The 23,600-nt window shown below is 41.5% G+C and overlaps 1 protein-coding gene across 1 annotated transcript in view; it reads right to left on the bottom strand.

Moving 5' to 3' along the window:
* Positions 1-23,600, bottom strand: part of EIF2B4 (eukaryotic translation initiation factor 2B subunit delta) — a 42,194-nt gene that overhangs the window by 17,357 nt on the left and 1,237 nt on the right. The window contains exons 2-5 of the mRNA XM_069974363.1: positions 10,231-10,265; positions 9,620-9,758; positions 7,662-7,868; positions 2,079-2,158 (exon numbers count right to left, since the gene is read on the bottom strand). Coding sequence (XP_069830464.1) covers positions 2,079-2,158; positions 7,662-7,868; positions 9,620-9,758; positions 10,231-10,265 — 461 coding nt within the window. The remainder of the gene's footprint in view (positions 1-2,078; positions 2,159-7,661; positions 7,869-9,619; positions 9,759-10,230; positions 10,266-23,600) is intronic.

Raw genomic sequence — 23,600 nt, 5'->3', positions numbered from 1 at the left:
CCGGATGGGTGTAATGAGAAGGAATGTATTATTGTAATGTCTTGTGTATATGTGTATATATATTTATTCGTATGGCTATGTGTGTAGAAGTCATTGTAGTTGTGTGTGTGTGTATGTATACTGTCACACCTATGTCAGCTGTCCGGCCATATACCTGCACAATAGTGTGGACATTGGAGGATACAGTTGTTTGTTGCTATTGTTCTATGGCTGACAGAACCTTGTAGCTGTAGTTGTGAGACTGGGTCCCCATTGTGCTTGGTAAATATGTACAAGGCCGGAGAAACATCAGATAACTTCCATCCATGGTGATCAGTGGTCTACACAGACATAGAAGCCCATCACCCCCCACCCAAACTTACTATACAGGTCGGGGGTATGTAGCTTCTAGTCAGTCCCAGCTGGGACCATGGATGGAAGGTGCCCAGCACCCTGGTGGTCATCGAGGGGAATGGGTGTATATTAGTGTATAATGTACAATGGGGCTCCCCATCTCATTGTGGAAGGAACATCTCTGCATCTGTCCCATCTGTAACTACAGCTAAGTATTGTTTTCTGTAATAAATCTCTTATTTTTCTATAAATCTGTGTGGTTATAGCCTTCTGCCACTATTCTCCAAAGTAACCGGTTACAGGGGGCAACTAGTCAGCCACAACATTTGGGGGAATCCACAGCAACAGCCCACTCAGGGAGTAACACCCCCCCCCCCCCCACCACCACCACTCAGGGAGTAACACACCCCCCCCCCACCACCACCACTCAGGGAGTAACACACACCCCACCACCACTCAGGGAGTAACACACCCCCCACCACCACTCAGGGAGTAACACACACCCCACCACCACTCAGGGAGTAACACACACCCCACCACCACTCAGGGAGTAACACACCCCCCACCACCACTCAGGGAGTAACACACACCCCACCACCACTCAGGGAGTAACACACCCCCCACCACCACTCAGGGAGTAACACACACCCCACCACCACTCAGGGAGTAACACACCCCCCACCACCACTCAGGGAGTAACACACCCCCCCACCACCACTCAGGGAGTAACACACCCCACCACCACTCAGGGAGTAACACACACCCCACCACCACTCAGGGAGTAACACACACCCCACCACCACTCAGGGAGTAACACCCCCCCCCCCCACCACTCAGGGAGTAACACCCCCCCCCCCCCCCACCACTCAGGGAGTAACACACACCCCCCACCACCACTCAGGGAGTAACACCCCCCCCCCCCACCACCACTCAGGGAGTAACACCCCCCACCACCACTCAGGGAGTAACACACCCCACCACCACTCAGGGAGTAACACACACCCCACCACCACTCAGGGAGTAACACACACCCCACCACCACTCAGGGAGTAACACCCCCCCCCCCACCACTCAGGGAGTAACACACACACCCCACCACCACTCAGGGAGTAACACCCCCCCCCCACCACCACTCAGGGAGTAACACACACCCCACCACCACTCAGGGAGTAACACACCCCCCACCACCACTCAGGGGGCCACACACACCCCACCACCACTCAGGGAGTAACACCCCCCACCACCACTCAGGGAGTAACACACACCCCACCACCACTCAGGGAGTAACACACCCCCCCACCACCACTCAGGGAGTAACACACCCCCCACCACCACTCAGGGAGTAACACACCCCCCACCACCACTCAGGGAGTAACACACCCCCCACCACCACTCAGGGAGTAACACACACCCCACCACCACTCAGGGAGTAACACCCCCCACCACCACTCAGGGAGTAACACACACCCCACCACCACTCAGGGAGTAACACACCCCCCCACCACCACTCAGGGAGTAACACACCCCCCACCACCACTCAGGGAGTAACACACCCCCCACCACCACTCAGGGAGTAACACACCCCCCACCACCACTCAGGGAGTAACACACCCCCCACCACCACCCAGGGGGCCACACACACACCACCACCACTCAGGGAGTAACACACACCCCACCACCACTCAGGGAGTAACACCCCCCCCACCACCACCCAGGGGGCCACACACACACACACCACCACCCACCTGCTGTCTTTCCAGTTTCTTTGCCAATTTCTTCTGTGCTGCCGGATCGTCCACAAGGACATGTTCAGGAAGACGCTTCACTGCAGAGACATCCACAGAATCACAGGAGAGACAGAGGAAGAGACCACAGAGGGCGGGAGAGACAGAGGAAGAGACCACAGAGTCACAGGAGAGACAGAGGAAGAGACCACAGAGTCACAGGAGAGACAGAGGAAGAGACCACAGAGGGCGGGAGAGACAGAGGAAGAGACCACAGAGTCACAGGAGAGACAGAGGAAGAGACCACAGAGTCACAGGAGAGACAGAGGAAGAGACCACAGAGTCACAGGAGAGACAGAGGAAGAGACCACAGAGGGCGGGAGAGACAGAGGAAGAGACCACAGAGTCACAGGAGAGACAGAGGAAGAGACCACAGAGTCACAGGAGAGACAGAGGAAGAGACCACAGAGTCACAGGAGAGACAGAGGAAGAGACCACAGAGGGCGGGAGAGACAGAGGAAGAGACCACAGAGTCACAGGAGAGACAGAGGAAGAGACCACAGAGTCACAGGAGAGACAGAGGAAGAGACCACAGAGTCACAGGAGAGACAGAGGAAGAGACCACAGAGTCACAGGATAGACAGAGGAAGAGACCACAGAGTCACAGGAGAGACAGAGGAAGAGACCACAGAGTCACAGGAGAGACAGAGGAAGAGACCACAGAGTCACAGGAGAGACAGAGGAAGAGACCACAGGGTAGGGCTGGGCGATATTGACCTAAATCAATATCGCGGTTTATCGCACATGTAGCCGCGGTAACGATAATTCAACGATAATTATGACACGCCCCTTTTTGCAAACCACACCCACTTGCCGTGCCAAACTGACGACATTTTGATTAAAAAAAGTAAAAAAGAACTCACTGAGCAGCAACCCGTGGTTAGTCTATTATCATTATTATTAGTCATTATTAGGGGACCTGGACATGTATATACAGGTATACAGCCTCTACAGGATGTGTATACACAGGGGGTCACATAGGGATTGTTGTTTATGACTATAAAGGGGTGGGAGGGGGGGGGGTGGCTAGGGGTGTATTACTATACAGGAGGTACATAGGGATGGAGGTACGGGTCTATACATGGGAGTGCATATGGATAGAGATGTATGACTATACAGGGGGGGATAGGGGATGTATGACTATACAGGGGGGGATAGGGGATGTATGACTATACAGGGGGGGATAGGGGATGTATGACTATACAGGGGGGGATAGGGGATGTATGACTATACAGGGGGGGATAGGGGATGTATGACTATACAGGGGGGGGGATAGGGGATGTATGACTATACAGGGGGGGATAGGGGATGTATGACTATACAGGGGGGGGATAGGGGATGTATGACTATACAGGGGGGGATAGGGGATGTATGACTATACAGGGGGGGATAGGGGATGTATGACTATACAGGGGGGGATAGGGGATGTATGACTATACAGGGGGGGATAGGGGATGTATGACTATACAGGGGGGGGGATAGGGGATGTATGACTATACAGGGGGGGATAGGGGATGTATGACTATACAGGGGGGGATAGGGGATGTATGACTATACAGGGGGGGATAGGGGATGTATGACTCTACAGGGGGGGATAGGGGATGTATGACTCTACAGGGGGGGATAGGGGATGTATGACTATACAGGGGGGGATAGGGGATGTATGACTATACAGGGGGGGCACATAGGGATAGGGATGTATGACTATACAGGGGGGGATAGGGGATGTATGACTATACAGGGGGGGATAGGGGATGTATGACTCTACAGGGGGGGATAGGGGATGTATGACTCTACAGGGGGGGATAGGGGATGTATGACTATACAGGGGGGGATAGGGGATGTATGACTATACAGGGGGGGAGAGGGGATGTATGACTATACAGGGGGGGATAGGGGATGTATGACTATACAGGGGGGGATAGGGGATGTATGACTATACAGGGGGGGATAGGGGATGTATGACTATACAGGGGGGATAGGGGATGTATGACTATACAGGGGGGGCATATGGATAGAGATGTATGACTATACAGGGGGGGATAGGGATAGGGGTGTATGACTATACAGGGGGGGCATATGGATAGAGATGTATGACTATACAGGGGGGGATAGGGATAGGGGATGTATGACTATACAGGGGGGGCATATGGATAGAGATGTATGACTATACAGGGGGGGCATATGGATAGAGATGTATGACTATACAGGGGGGGCATATGGATAGAGATGTATGACTATACAGGGGGGGATAGGGGATGTATGACTATACAGGGGGGGATAGGGGATGTATGACTATACAGGGGGGGATAGGGGATGTATGACTATACAGGGGGGGATAGGGGATGTATGACTATACAGGGGGGGATAGGGGATGTATGACTATACAGGGGGGGATAGGGGATGTATGACTATACAGGGGGGGATAGGGGATGTATGACTATACAGGGGGGGATAGGGGATGTATGACTATACAGGGGGGGCATATGGATAGAGATGTATGACTATACAGGGGGGATAGGGGTGTATGACTATACAGGGGGGGCATATGGATAGAGATGTATGACTATACAGGGGGGATAGGGATAGGGGTGTATGACTATACAGGGGGGGCATAGGGATAGGGGTGTATGACTATACAGGGGGGGATAGGGGATGTATGACTATACAGGGGGGGCACATAGGGATAGGGATGTATGACTATACAGGGGGGGATAGGGGATGTATGACTATACAGGGGGGGCATATGGATAGAGATGTATGACTATACAGGGGGGGCATATGGATAGAGATGTATGACTATACAGGGGGGATAGGGGATGTATGACTATACAGGGGGGGCATATGGATAGAGATGTATGACTATACAGGGGGGGCATATGGATAGAGATGTATGACTATACAGGGGGGATAGGGGTGTATGACTATACAGGGGGGGCATATGGATAGAGATGTATGACTATACAGGGGGGGCATATGGATAGAGATGTATGACTATACAGGGGGGGCATATGGATAGAGATGTATGACTATACAGGGGGGATAGGGGTGTATGACTATACAGGGGGGGCATATGGATAGAGATGTATGACTATACAGGGGGGATAGGGATAGGGGTGTATGACTATACAGGGGGGGCATAGGGATAGGGGTGTATGACTATACAGGGGGGGGCACATAGGGATAGGGGTGTATGATTATACAGGGGGGGTGGATTGGGGTGTATGACTATACAGTGGGGGACGGATTGGGGTGTATGACTATACAGGGGGGGACGGATTGGGGTGTATGACTATACAGTGGGGGACGGATTGGGGTGTATGACTATACAGGGGGGGACGGATTGGGGTGTATGACTATACAGGGGGGGACGGATTGGGGTGTATGACTATACAGGGGGGGACGGATTGGGGTGTATGACTATACAGGGGGGGACGGATTGGGGTGTATGACTATACAGTGGGGGACGGATTGGGGTGTATGACTATACGGGGGGGACGGATTGGGATGTATGACTATACAGGGGGGGACGGATTGGGGTGTATGACTATACGGGGGGGGGCACATAGGGATAGGGGTGTATGACTATACAGGGGGGATAGGGATAGGGGTGTATGACTATACAGGGGGGGGCACATAGGGATAGGGGTGTATGACTATACAGTGGGGGACGGATTGGGGTGTATGACTATATAGGGGGGGACGGATTGGGGTGTATGACTATATAGGGGGGGACGGATTGGGGTGTATGACTATATAGGGGTGTATTACTGTACAAGGAGCACAGGGAGGTGTATGCTGGGACCTGTAGTCCCCTCAGTACAGGGCTGTAACATAGGAGGAATAATGGGCTGCAGCAGGCAGGATGCCACACACAGCAATGTCTCCTATAAGTTATCCTGCCTGCTGCAGCCCATTATTCCTCCTATGTTACAGTCCTGTACTGTACTACAGGAAAGCCGCCGCCAAGTGCTGCTGTGACATGGCCGCGTCCCTGCACACACAGGACAACATGTGCAGCGCTCGCCGGCCGGGTGTGTGTGTGTGTGTGTGTGTCCCGGACCAGTCCGATTCGATCGCCCCCACACCCGGCCGGCGCGGCCATGTCACAGCAGCACTTGGCGGCGGCTTTCCTGTAGTCCCCTCAGTGTGCAGGGACGCCGGACCGGACGGGTGGTGGGCGCTTTGGCAGGACAGGTGCGGTGGGACGGAGCCTCGGACCGGACGGGTGGGTAGGGCGGACAGGTGTGCGGACCGGACGGGCGGTCGCTTGGGGAGGGGGAGGGGGAGGGGGAAGGGGGGAGCATTCTCACCTGGACCCTGCTGCTGCTCCTCCACCTCCCGCTGACACCAGCGCTAGTGCCGGGCCGCTCGTGTGTGTGCGGGGGGCACTGACAGGACGGGCGCAGGGACACAGAAATACAAAAATACCGCAAATACCGTCCTGGCCAAGTTGAAGTCGGTTAACCGACGCCAGTGACGGTATCGGTATTTTTGCGGTATACCGCCCAGCCCTACCACAGGGTCACAGGAGAGACAGAGGAAGAGACCACAGAGTCACAGGAGAGACAGAGGAAGAGACCACAGGGTCACAGGAGAGACAGAGGAAGAGACCACAGGGTCACAGGAGAGACAGAGGAAGAGACCACAGGGTCACAGGAGAGACAGAGGAAGAGACCACAGAGTCACAGGAGAGACAGAGGAAGAGACCACAGAGTCACAGGAGAGACAGAGAAAGAGACCACAGAGTCACAGGAGAGACAGAGGAAGAGACCACAGAGTCACAGGAGAGACAGAGGAAGAGACCACAGAGTCACAGGAGAGACAGAGAAAGAGACCACAGAGTCACAGGAGAGACAGAGGAAGAGACCACAGAGTCACAGGAGAGACAGAGGAAGAGACCACAGAGTCACAGGAGAGACAGAGGAAGAGACCACAGAGTCACAGGAGAGACAGAGAAAGAGACCACAGAGTCACAGGAGAGACAGAGGAAGAGACCACAGAGTCACAGGAGAGACAGAGGAAGAGACCACAGAGTCACAGGAGAGACAGAGGAAGAGACCACAGAGTCACAGGAGAGACAGAGGAAGAGACCACAGAGTCACAGGAGAGACAGAGGAAGAGACCACAGAGTCACAGGAGAGACAGAGGAAGAGACCACAGAGTCACAGGAGAGACAGAGAAAGAGACCACAGAGTCACAGGAGAGACAGAGGAAGAGACCACAGAGTCACAGGAGAGACAGAGGAAGAGACCACAGAGTCACAGGAGAGACAGAGAAAGAGACCACAGAGTCACAGGAGAGACAGAGGAAGAGACCACAGAGTCACAGGAGAGACAGAGGAAGAGACCACAGAGTCACAGGAGAGACAGAGAAAGAGACCACAGAGTCACAGGAGAGACAGAGGAAGAGACCACAGAGTCACAGGAGAGACAGAGGAAGAGACCACAGAGTCACAGGAGAGACAGAGGAAGAGACCACAGAGTCACAGGAGAGACAGAGGAAGAGACCACAGAGGGCGGGAGAACTGTGACTGTCTCTCACCTGTCTGGCTTTCAGGAGGAGGGGCTTTCAACTTAGTGGTAGCTGGTCCCGCCCCTGGCTCCGCCTTCTTGCTCTGTTTCTGGGCTCGCTCCGCCTCCTGTTTGGCTCTTCTCTCTGCCCGCAGCTCTGCCTTGCTCTTCCCTGCAGTTGGCTGCTCCGCAGGGGGCGGGGCCACAGGAGGGGTAACTGAGGGTGGACAGGGGTCCACTGCAACAACAAGGACATTGCTGAGAACTGTGCCGACCTCCTGACTACCGACAACCGCTCCCATACCTCAGGTAACTTATTATACCGCAAGGTGTACGGACATCAGAACCCCTCCCCCCAGGATACATATATACTGCCTGCCCCCCCGGGATACATATATACTGCCCCCTCCCCCCCAGGATACATATATACTGCCCCCGCCCCCCCAGGATACATATATACTGCCCCCGCCCCCCCAGGATACATATATACTGCCCCTCCCCCCCCGTATACATATATACTGCCCCCGCCCCCCCAGTATACATATATACTGCCCCCGCCCCCCCAGGATACATATATACTGCCCCCGCCCCCCCAGTATACATATATACTGCCTGCCCCCCCAGGATACATATATACTGCCCCCTCTCCCCCAGGATACATATATACTGCCCCCTCTCCCCCAGGATACATATATACTGCCCCCTCTCCCCCAGGATACATATATACTGCCCCCTCTCCCCCAGGATACATATATACTGCCCCCGCCCCCCCCAGGATACATATATACTGCCTGCCCCCCCGGGATACATATATACTGCCTGCCCCCCCGGGATACATATATACTGCCCCCTCCCCCCCCAGAATACATATATACTGCCTGCCCCCCCAGGATACATATATAGTGCCTGCCCCCCCAGGATACATATATACTGCCCCTACCCCCAATATACATATATACTGCCCCCGCCCCCCCCAGGATACATATATACTGCCCCCTCCCCCCCAGGATACATATATACTGCCCCCGCCCCCCCAGTATACATATATACTGCCCCTCCCCCCCAGGATACATATATACTGCCCCTCCCCCCCAGGATACATATATACTGCCCCCGCCCCCCCAGGATACATATATACTGCCCCTCCCCCCCAGTATACATATATACTGCCCCCACCCCCCCAGGATACATATATACTGCCTGCCCCCCCAGGATACATATATACTGCCCCTCCCCCCCAGTATACATATATACTGCCCCTCCCCCCCAGGATACATATATACTGCCCCTCCCCCCCAGGATACATATATACTGCCCCCGCCCCCCCAGGATACATATATACTGCCCCCGCCCCCCCCAGGATACATATATACTGCCCCCACCCCCCCAGGATACATATATACTGCCCCTCCCCCCCAGTATACATATATACTGCCCCCGCCCCCCCAGGATACATATATACTGCCCCCTCCCCCCCAGGATACATATATACTGCCCCTCCCCCCCAGTATACATATATACTGCCCCCGCCCCCCCCAGGAAACATATATACTGCCCCCGCCCCCCCAGGATACATATATACTGCCCCCTCCCCCCCAGGATACATATATACTGCCCCCGCCCCCCCAGGATACATATATACTGCCTGCCCCCCCAGGATACATATATACTGCCCCCTCTCCCCCAGGATACATATATACTGCCCCCGCCCCCCAGGATACATATATACTGCCCCCTCTCCCCCAGGATACATATATACTGCCCCCTCTCCCCCAGGATACATATATACTGCCCCCGCCCCCCCAGGATACATATATACTGCCCCCTCTCCCCCAGGATACATATATACTGCCCCCGCCCCCCCGGTATACATATATACTGCCCCCGCCCCCCCAGGATACATATATACTGCCCCCGCCCCCCCCAGGATACATATATACTGCCCCCGCCCCCCCAGGATACATATATACTGCCCGCCCCTCTCCTCACCCCTCTGGGGGGCGCTCTCCTGACCCCCTACACTCGGGGTCACCACTACTGCAGGCGGCTTCTCTTTGCTCTTCTTCTGCAGCTTCTTCTCCTTCCGCAGCCGCAGTTTCTCCTCCTTGGAGAGTTCCTGCCCCTTCACCTAGACATAGAGCAAAACAAAGTCACCGGGGGGGGGGGGGGCAGGGCTAGGAGTGGGCATGGGGGAGGAGCCTGGGGCAGGACTAGGAGCCTGGGGCAGGACTAGGAGCCTGGGGCAGGACTAGGAGCCTGGGGCAGGGCTAGGAGCCTGGGGCAGGGCTAGGAGCCTGGGGCAGGACTAGGAGCCTGGGGCAGGACTAGGAGCCTGGGGCAGGACTAGGAGCCTGGGGCAGGACTAAGAGCCTGGGGCAGGGCTAGGAGCCTGGGGCAGGACTAGGAGCCTGGGGCAGGACTAAGAGCCTGGGGCAGGGCTAGGAGCCTGGGGCAGGTCAGGGTCAGGTGCGGGGGAAGGAGCCTGGGGTGGGGCTAGGAGCGAAGGAAGGGGCTAGGAGCATGGGGTGGGGCTAAGAGCATGGGGTGGGGCTAAGAGCATGGGGTGGGGCTAAGAGCATGGGGTGGGGCTAGGAACCCACCTTCCCCAGTGCAGGATCCATCTTCTGCTTCTCTCCTGTACAAGATAAGGAGGGAAATCACCATCAGCTTCTATCACATAGAGACAACAACCCCATCATACTGATATATGGCCGACTAGTGATGTCACTGCTGTATGTGTATATATGTATACACTGTATAATAGATAGGAGGAGGAGATGTCACTGCTGTATATATATATATACTGTATAATAGATAGGAGGAGGAGATGTCACTGCTGTATATATATATATATATATATATATATATACTGTATAATAGATAGGAGGAGGAGATGTCACTGCTGTATATATATATATATATACTGTATAATAGATAGGAGGAGGAGATGTCACTGCTGTATATATATATATATATATATACTGTATAATAGATAGGAGGAGGTGATGTCACTGCTGTATATATATATACTGTATAATAGATAGGAGGAGGTGATGTCACTGCTGTATATATATATACTGTATAATAGATAGGAGGAGGAGATGTCACTGCTGTATATATATATACTGTATAATAGATAGGAGGAGGAGATGTCACTGCTGTATATATATATACTGTATAATAGATAGGAGGAGGTGACGTCACTGCTGTATATATATATACTGTATAATAGATAGGAGGAGGTGACGTCACTGCTGTATATATATATACTGTATAATAGATAGGAGGAGGTGATGTCACTGCTGTATATATATATATATACTGTATAATAGATAGGAGGAGGTGATGTCACTGCTGTATATATATATATACTGTATAATAGATAGGAGGAGGAGATGTCACTGCTGTATATATATATATATATACTGTATAATAGATAGGAGGAGGAGATGTCACTGCTGTATATATATATATATACTGTATAATAGATAGGAGGAGGAGATGTCACTGCTGTATATATATATATATATATATACTGTATAATAGATAGGAGGAGGTGATGTCACTGCTGTATATATATATACTGTATAATAGATAGGAGGAGGTGATGTCACTGCTGTATATATATATACTGTATAATAGATAGGAGGGGGTGACGTCACTGCTGTATATATATATACTGTATAATAGATAGGAGGAGGTGATGTCACTGCTGTATATATATATATACTGTATAATAGATAGGAGGAGGTGATGTCACTGCTGTATATATATATACTGTATAATAGATAGGAGGAGGTGATGTCACTGCTGTATATATATATATACTGTATAATAGATAGGAGGAGGAGATGTCACTGCTGTATATATATATATATACTGTATAATAGATAGGAGGAGATGTCACTGCTGTATATATATATATATATATATATATACTGTATAATAGATAGGAGGAGGAGATGTCACTGCTGTATATATATATATATATACTGTATAATAGATAGGAGGAGGAGATGTCACTGCTGTATATATATATATATACTGTATAATAGATAGGAGGAGGAGATGTCACTGCTGTATATATATACTGTATAATAGATAGGAGGAGGTGATGTCACTGCTGTATATATATATATATATATATATATATATATATATATATATACTGTATAATAGATAGGAGGAGGAGATGTCACTGCTGTATATATATATATATATATATATATATATATATATATATATATATACTGTATAATAGATAGGAGGAGGTGATGTCACTGCTGTATATATATATATATATACTGTATAATAGATAGGAGGAGGTGATGTCACTGCTGTATATATATATACTGTATAATAGATAGGAGGAGGAGATGTCACTGCTGTATATATATATATATACTGTATAATAGATAGGAGGAGGTGATGTCACTGCTGTATATATATATACTGTATAATAGATAGGAGGAGGAGATGTCACTGCTGTATATATATATATATATACTGTATAATAGATAGGAGGAGGTGATGTCACTGCTGTATATATATATACTGTATAATAGATAGGAGGAGGAGATGTCACTGCTGTATATATATATATATACTGTATAATAGATAGGAGGAGGTGATGTCACTGCTGTATATATATATATACTGTATAATAGATAGGAGGAGGTGATGTCACTGCTGTATATATATATATATACTGTATAATAGATAGGAGGAGGTGATGTCACTGCTGTATATATATATATATATATACTGTATAATAGATAGGAGGAGGTGATGTCACTGCTGTATATATATATATATATATATACTGTATAATAGATAGGAGGAGGTGATGTCACTGCTGTATATATATATATATATACTGTATAATAGATAGGAGGAGGAGATGTCACTGCTGTATATATATATATATACTGTATAATAGATAGGAGGAGGAGATGTCACTGCTGTATATATATACTGTATAATAGATAGGAGGAGGTGATGTCACTGCTGTATATATATATATATATATATATATATATATATATATATATATATATATATATACTGTATAATAGATAGGAGGAGGAGATGTCACTGCTGTATATATATATATATATATATATATATATATATATATATATATATATATACTGTATAATAGATAGGAGGAGGTGATGTCACTGCTGTATATATATATATATATACTGTATAATAGATAGGAGGAGGTGATGTCACTGCTGTATATATATATACTGTATAATAGATAGGAGGAGGAGATGTCACTGCTGTATATATATATATATACTGTATAATAGATAGGAGGAGGTGATGTCACTGCTGTATATATATATACTGTATAATAGATAGGAGGAGGAGATGTCACTGCTGTATATATATATATATATACTGTATAATAGATAGGAGGAGGTGATGTCACTGCTGTATATATATATACTGTATAATAGATAGGAGGAGGAGATGTCACTGCTGTATATATATATATATACTGTATAATAGATAGGAGGAGGTGATGTCACTGCTGTATATATATATATACTGTATAATAGATAGGAGGAGGTGATGTCACTGCTGTATATATATATATATACTGTATAATAGATAGGAGGAGGTGATGTCACTGCTGTATATATATATATACACTGTATAATAGATAGGAGGAGGTGATGTCACTGCTGTATATATATATATATATACTGTATAATAGATAGGAGGAGGAGATGTCACTGCTGTATATATATATATATATATATATATATATATATATATATACTGTATAATAGATAGGAGGAGCTGTCACTGCTCTATATATATATATATACTGTATAATAGATAGGAGGAGGAGATGTCACTGCTGTATATATATATACTGTATAATAGATAGGAGGAGGAGATGTCACTGCTGTATATATATATATACTGTATAATAGATAGGAGGAGGAGATGTCACTGCTGTATATATATATACTGTATAATAGATAGGAGGAGGAGATGTCACTGCTGTATATATATATACTGTATAATAGATAGGAGGAGGAGATGTCACTGCTGTATATATATATATATATACTGTATAATAGATAGGAGGAGGAGATGTCACTGCTGTATATATATATACTGTATAATAGATAGGAGGAGGAGATGTCACTGCTGTATATATATATACTGTATAATAGATAGGAGGAGGTGATGTCACTGCTGTATATATATATACTGTATAATAGATAGGAGGAGGAGATGTCACTGCTGTATATATATATATATATACTGTATAATAGATAGGAGGAGGAGATGTCACTGCTGTATATATATATATATATACTGTATAATAGATAGGAGGAGGTGATGTCACTGCTGTATATATATATATATATATACTGTATAATAGATAGGAGGAGGTGATGTCACTGCTGTATATATATATACTGTATAATAGATAGGAGGAGGAGATGTCACTGCTGTATATATATATATACTGTATAATAGATAGGAGGAGGTGATGTCACTGCTGTATATATATATATATATATATATATATATATACTGTATAATAGATAGGAGGAGGTGATGTCACTGCTGTATATATATATATACTGTATAATAGATAGGAGGAGGAGATGTCACTGCTGTATATATATATATACTGTATAATAGATAGGAGGAGGAGATGTCACTGCTGTATATATATATACACTGTATAATAGATAGGAGGAGGAGATGTCACTGCTGTATATATATATACTGTATAATAGATAGGAGGAGGTGATGTCACTGCTGTATATATATATACTGTATAATAGATAGGAGGAGGTGATGTCACTGCTGTATATATATATATATATACTGTATAATAGATAGGAGGGGGAGATGTCACTGCTGTATATATATATATATATATATATATATATATATATATATATATATATATACTGTATAATAGATAGGAGGAGGTGATGTCACTGCTGTATATATATATATATATACTGTATAATAGATAGGAGGAGGTGATGTCACTGCTGTATATATATATATATATACTGTATAATAGATAGGAGGAGGAGATGTCACTGCTGTATATATATATATATATATATATATATATATATATACTGTATAATAGATAGGAGGAGGTGATGTCACTGCTGTATATATATATATATATATACTGTATAATAGATAGGAGGAGGTGATGTCACTGCTGTATATATATATACTGTATAATAGATAGGAGGAGGAGATGTCACTGCTGTATATATATATATATACTGTATAATAGATAGGAGGAGGTGATGTCACTGCTGTATATATATATACTGTATAATAGATAGGAGGAGGAGATGTCACTGCTGTATATATATATATATATACTGTATAATAGATAGGAGGAGGTGATGTCACTGCTGTATATATATATACTGTATAATAGATAGGAGGAGGAGATGTCACTGCTGTATATATATATATATACTGTATAATAGATAGGAGGAGGTGATGTCACTGCTGTATATATATATATACTGTATAATAGATAGGAGGAGGTGATGTCACTGCTGTATATATATATATATACTGTATAATAGATAGGAGGAGGTGATGTCACTGCTGTATATATATATATACACTGTATAATAGATAGGAGGAGGTGATGTCACTGCTGTATATATATATATATATACTGTATAATAGATAGGAGGAGGAGATGTCACTGCTGTATATATATATATATATATATATATATATATATATATATATACTGTATAATAGATAGGAGGAGATGTCACTGCTGTATATATATATATATACTGTATAATAGATAGGAGGAGGAGATGTCACTGCTGTATATATATATACTGTATAATAGATAGGAGGAGGAGATGTCACTGCTGTATATATATATATACTGTATAATAGATAGGAGGAGGAGATGTCACTGCTGTATATATATATACTGTATAATAGATAGGAGGAGGAGATGTCACTGCTGTATATATATATACTGTATAATAGATAGGAGGAGGAGATGTCACTGCTGTATATATATATATATATACTGTATAATAGATAGGAGGAGGAGATGTCACTGCTGTATATATATATACTGTATAATAGATAGGAGGAGGAGATGTCACTGCTGTATATATATATACTGTATAATAGATAGGAGGAGGAGATGTCACTGCTGTATATATATATACTGTATAATAGATAGGAGGAGGAGATGTCACTGCTGTATATATATATATATATACTGTATAATAGATAGGAGGAGGAGATGTCACTGCTGTATATATATATATATATACTGTATAATAGATAGGAGGAGGTGATGTCACTGCTGTATATATATATATATATATACTGTATAATAGATAGGAGGAGGTGATGTCACTGCTGTATATATATATACTGTATAATAGATAGGAGGAGGTGATGTCACTGCTGTATATATATATATATATACTGTATAATAGATAGGAGGAGGTGATGTCACTGCTGTATATATATATATATATATATATATATATATACTGTATAATAGATAGGAGGAGGTGATGTCACTGCTGTATATATATATATACTGTATAATAGATAGGAGGAGGAGATGTCACTGCTGTATATATATATATACTGTATAATAGATAGGAGGAGGAGATGTCACTGCTGTATATATATATACACTGTATAATAGATAGGAGGAGGAGATGTCACTGCTGTATATATATATACTGTATAATAGATAGGAGGAGGTGATGTCACTGCTGTATATATATATACTGTATAATAGATAGGAGGAGGTGATGTCACTGCTGTATATATATATACTATATAATATGTAGGAGGAGGTGATGTCACTGCTGTATATATATATATATACTGTATAATAGATAGGAGGAGGAGATGTCACTGCTGTATATATATATATATATATATACACTGTATAATAGATAGGAGGAGGAGATGTCACTGCTGTATATATATATATATATATATACTGTATAATAGATAGGAGGAGGTGATGTCACTGCTGTATATATATATATATATACTGTATAATAGATAGGAGGAGGAGATGTCACTGCTGTATATATATATACTGTATAATAGATAGGAGGAGGTGATGTCACTGCTGTATATATATATATATACTGTATAATAGATAGGAGGAGGAGATGTCACTGCTGTATATATATATACTGTATAATAGATAGGAGGAGGTGATGTCACTGCTGTATATATATACTGTATAATAGATAGGAGGAGGTGATGTCACTGCTGTATATATATATATATATACTGTATAATAGATAGGAGGAGGTGATGTCACTGCTGTATATATATATATATACTGTATAATAGATAGGAGGAGATGTCACTGCTGTATATATATATATATATATACTGTATAATAGATAGGAGGAGGTGATGTCACTGCTGTATATATATACTGTATAATAGATAGGAGGAGGTGATGTCACTGCTGTATATATATATATATATACTGTATAATAGATAGGAGGAGGTGATGTCACTGCTGTATATATATATATATATACTGTATAATAGATAGGAGGAGGTGATGTCACTGCTGTATATATATATATACTGTATAATAGATAGGAGGAGGTGATGTCACTGCTGTATATATATATATATACTGTATAATAGATAGGAGGAGGAGATGTCACTGCTGTATATATATATATATACTGTATAATAGATAGGAGGAGGTGATGTCACTGCTGTATATATATATATGTACTGTATAATAGATAGGAGGAGGTGATGTCACTGCTGTATATATATATATACTGTATAATAGATAGGAGGAGGTGATGTCACTGCTGTATATATATATACTGTATAATATGTAGGAGGAGGAGATGTCACTGCTGTATATATATATATATACTGTATAATAGATAGGAGGAGGTGATGTCACTGCTGTATATATATATACTGTATAATAGATAGGAGGAGGTGATGTCACTGCTGTATATATATATACTGTATAATAGATAGGAGGAGGTGATGTCACTGCTGTATATATATATATATATATATATATATATATATATACTGTATAATAGATAGGAGGAGGTGATGTCACTGCTGTATATATATATATATACTGTATAATAGATAGGAGGAGGTGATGTCACTGCTGTATATATATATATATATACTGTATAATAGATAGGAGGAGGTGACGTCACTGCTGTATATATATATATACTGTATAATAGATAGGAGGAGGTGATGTCACTGCTGTATATATATATACTGTATAATAGGTAGGAGGAGGTGATGTCACTGCTGTATATATATATACTGTATAATAGGTAGGAGGAGGTGATGTCACTGCTGTATATATATACTGTATAATAGATAGGAGGAGGTGATGTCACTGCTGTATATATATATATACTGTATAATAGGAGGAGGTGATGTCACTGCTGTATATATATATACTGTATAATAGATAGGAGGAGGAGAGGTCACTGCTGTATATATATATATATATATATATATATATATACTGTATAATAGATAGGAGGAGGTGATGTCACTGCTGTATATATATATATATATACTGTATAATAGATAGGAGGAGGAGATGTCACTGCTGTATATATATATACTGTATAATAGATAGGAGGAGGTGATGTCACTGCTGTATATATATATATACTGTATAATAGATAGGAGGAGGAGATGTCACTGCTGTATATATATATATACTGTATAATAGATAGGAGGAGGTGATGTCACTGCTGTATATATATATATATATACTGTATAATAGATAGGAGGAGGTGATGTCACTGCTGTATATATATATACTGTATAATAGATAGGAGGAGGAGATGTCACTGCTGTATATATATATATACTGTATAATAGATAGGAGGAGGTGATGTCACTGCTGTATATATATATATGTACTGTATAATAGATAGGAGGAGGTGATGTCACTGCTGTATATATATATATATATACTGTATAATAGATAGGAGGAGGTGATGTCACTGCTGTATATATATATACTGTATAATAGATAGGAGGAGGTGACGTCACTGCTGTATATATATATATACTGTATAATAGATAGGAGGAGGTGATGTCACTGCTGTATATATATATACTGTATAATAGATAGGAGGAGGTGATGTCACTGCTGTATATATATATATACTGTATAATAGATAGGAGGAGGTGATGTCACTGCTGTATATATATATATATACTGTATAATAGATAGGAGGAGGAGATGTCACTGCTGTATATATATATATATACTGTATAATAGATAGGAGGAGGAGATGTCACTGCTGTATATATATATACACTGTATAATAGATAGGAGGAGGAGATGTCACTGCTGTATATATATATACTGTATAATAGATAGGAGGAGGTGATGTCACTGCTGTATATATATATATATACTGTATAATAGATAGGAGGAGGAGATGTCACTGCTGTATATATATATACACTGTATAATAGATAGGAGGAGGAGATGTCACTGCTGTATATATATATACTGTATAATAGATAGGAGGAGGTGATGTCACTGCTGTATATATATATATATATACTGTATAATAGATAGGAGGAGGTGATGTCACTGCTGTATATATATATACTGTATAATAGATAGGAGGAGGTGATGTCACTGCTGTATATATATATATACACTGTATAATAGATAGGAGGAGGTGATGTCACTGCTGTATATATATATATATATACTGTATAATAGATAGGAGGAGGAGATGTCACTGCTGTATATATATATATATACTGTATAATAGATAGGAGGAGGTGATGTCACTGCTGTATATATATATACTGTATAATAGATAGGAGGAGGTGATGTCACTGCTGTATATATATATACTGTATAATAAATAGGAGGAGGTGATGTCACTGCTGTATATATATATACTGTATAATAGATAGGAGGAGGAGATGTCACTGCTGTATATATATATACTGTATAATAGATAGGAGGAGGAGATGTCACTGCTGTATATATATATATATATATATATATATATATATACTGTATAATAGATAGGAGGAGGTGACGTCACTGCTGTATATATATATATATACTGTATAATAGATAGGAGGAGGTGATGTCACTGCTGTATATATATATATATATATATACTGTATAATAGATAGGAGGAGGAGATGTCACTGCTGTATATATATATATATATACTGTATAATAGATAGGAGGAGGTGACGTCACTGCTGTATATATATATATATACTGTATAATAGATAGGAGGAGGTGATGTCACTGCTGTATATATATATATACTGTATAATATGTAGGAGGAGATGTCACTGCTGTATATATATATATACTGTATAATAGATAGGAGGAGGTGATGTCACTGCTGTATATATATATACTGTATAATAGATAGGAGGAGGTGATGTCACTGCTGTATATATATATACTGTATAATAGATAGGAGGAGGTGATGTCACTGCTGTATATATATATACTGTATAATATGTAGGAGGAGATGTCACTGCTGTATATATATATATACTGTATAATAGATAGGAGGAGGTGATGTCACTGCTGTATATATATATACTGTATAATAGATAGGAGGAGGTGATGTCACTGCTGTATATATATATACTGTATAATAGATAGGAGGAGGTGATGTCACTGCTGTATATATATATATATATACTGTATAATAGATAGGAGGAGGTGATGTCACTGCTGTATATATATATACTGTATAATAGATAGGAGGAGGTGACGTCACTGCTGTATATATATACTGTATAATATGTAGGAGGAGGAGATGTCACTGCTGTATATATATATATACTGTATAATAGATAGGAGGAGGTGATGTCACTGCTGTATATATATATACTGTATAATAGATAGGAGGAGGTGATGTCACTGCTGTATATATATATATATACTGTATAATAGATAGGAGGAGGTGATGTCACTGCTGTATATATATATACTGTATAATAGATAGGAGGAGGTGACGTCACTGCTGTATATATATACTGTATAATATGTAGGAGGAGGAGATGTCACTGCTGTATATATATATATACTGTATAATAGATAGGAGGAGGTGATGTCACTGCTGTATATATATATACTGTATAATAGATAGGAGGAGGTGATGTCACTGCTGTATGTATATATATATACTGTATAATAGATAGGAGGAGGTGATGTCACTGCTGTATATATATATATATATACTGTATAATAGATAGGAGGAGGTGATGTCACTGCTGTATATATATATACTGTATAATAGATAGGAGGAGGTGATGTCACTGCTGTATATATATATATACTGTATAATAGATAGGAGGAGGAGATGTCACTGCTGTATATATATATATACTGTATAATAGATAGGAGGAGATGTCACTGCTGTATATATATATATATACTGTATAATAGATAGGAGGAGGTGATGTCACTGCTGTATATATATATACTGTATAATAGATAGGAGGAGGTGATGTCACTGCTGTATATATATATACTGTATAATAGATAGGAGGAGGTGATGTCACTGCTGTATATATATATACTGTATAATAGATAGGAGGAGGTGATGTCACTGCTGTATATATATATATACTGTATAATAGATAGGAGGAGATGTCACTGCTGTATATATATATATATACTGTATAATAGATAGGAGGAGGAGATGTCACTGCTGTATATATATATATATATACTGTATAATAGATAGGAGGAGGAGATGTCACTGCTGTATATATATATATATACTGTATAATAGATAGGAGGAGGTGATGTCACTGTTGTATATATATATATATATACACTGTATAATAGATAGGAGGAGGTGATGTCACTGCTGTATATATATATACTGTATAATAGATAGGAGGAGGAGATGTCACTGCTGTATATATATATATACTGTATAATAGATAGGAGGAGGTGATGTCACTGCTGTATATATATACTGTATAATATGTAGGAGGAGGTGATGTCACTGCTGTATATATATATACTGTATAATAGATAGGAGGAGGTGATGTCACTGCTGTATATATATATATATACTGTATAATAGATAGGAGGAGGTGATGTCACTGCTGTATATATATATATACTGTATAATAGATAGGAGGAGGAGATGTCACTGCTGTATATATATATATATACTGTATAATAGATAGGAGGAGGAGATGTCACTGCTGTATATATATATATACTGTATAATAGATAGGAGGAGGAGATGTCACTGCTGTATATATATATATATACTGTATAATAGATAGGAGGAGGTGATGTCACTGCTGTATATATATATACTGTATAATAGATAGGAGGAGGTGATGTCACTGCTGTATATATATATATATATACTGTATAATAGGAGGAGGTGATGTCACTGCTGTATATATATATATATATACTGTATAATAGATAGGAGGAGGAGATGTCACTGCTGTATATATATATACACTGTATAATAGATAGGAGGAGGTGATGTCACTGCTGTATATATATATACTGTATAATAGATAGGAGGGGGTGACGTCACTGCTGTATATATATATACTGTATAATAGATAGGAGGAGGTGATGTCACTGCTGTATATATATATATATACTGTATAATAGATAGGAGGAGGAGATGTCACTGCTGTATATATATATATATACTGTATAATAGATAGGAGGAGGTGATGTCACTGCTGTATATATATATATATATACTGTATAATAGATAGGAGGAGGAGATGTCACTGCTGTATATATATATATATATACTGTATAATAGATAGGAGGGGGTGACGTCACTGCTGTATATATATATACTGTATAATAGATAGGAGGAGGTGATGTCACTGCTGTATATATATATATACTGTATAATAAATAAAAGGAGGTGATGTCACTGCTGTATATATATATATGTACTGTATAATAGATAGGAGGAGGTGATGTCACTGCTGTATATATATATATATGTACTGTATAATAGATAGGAGGAGGTGATGTCACTGCTGTATATATATATACTGTATAATATGTAGGAGGAGGAGATGTCACTGCTGTATATATATATACTGTATAATAGATAGGAGGAGGAGATGTCACTGCTGTATATATATATACTGTATAATATGTAGGAGGAGATGTCACTGCTGTATATATATATATACTGTATAATAGATAGGAGGAGGTGATGTCACTGCTGTATATATATATACTGTATAATATGTAGGAGGAGATGTCACTGCTGTATATATATATATACTGTATAATAGATAGGAGGAGGAGATGTCACTGCTGTATATATATATATATATACTGTATAATAGATAGGAGGAGGAGATGTCACTGCTGTATATATATATATATATATATACTGTATAATAGATAGGAGGAGGTGATGTCACTGCTGTATATATATATATATATACTGTATAATAGGAGGAGGTGATGTCACTGCTGTATGTATATATATATATACTGTATAATAGGAGGAGGTGATGTCACTGCTGTATATATATATATATACTGTATAATAGATAGGAGGAGGTGATGTCACTGCTGTATATATATATACTGTATAATAGATAGGAGGAGGAGATGTCACTGCTGTATATATATATATATATACTGTATAATAGATAGGAGGAGGTGATGTCACTGCTGTATATATATATATACACTGTATAATAGATAGGAGGAGGAGATGTCACTGCTGTATATATATATACTGTATAATAGATAGGAGGAGGTGATGTCACTGCTGTATATATATATATACTGTATAATAGGAGGAGGTGATGTCACTGCTGTATATATATATATATATATACTGTATAATAGATAGGAGGAGGAGATGTCACTGCTGTATATATATATATATACTGTATAATAGATAGGAGG

This window comes from Dendropsophus ebraccatus, chromosome 6 (assembly GCF_027789765.1).
Source record: "Dendropsophus ebraccatus isolate aDenEbr1 chromosome 6, aDenEbr1.pat, whole genome shotgun sequence".
Classification (NCBI taxonomy): Eukaryota; Metazoa; Chordata; class Amphibia; order Anura; family Hylidae; genus Dendropsophus; species Dendropsophus ebraccatus.
This window is presented reverse-complemented; position numbering and strand designations above follow the sequence as displayed.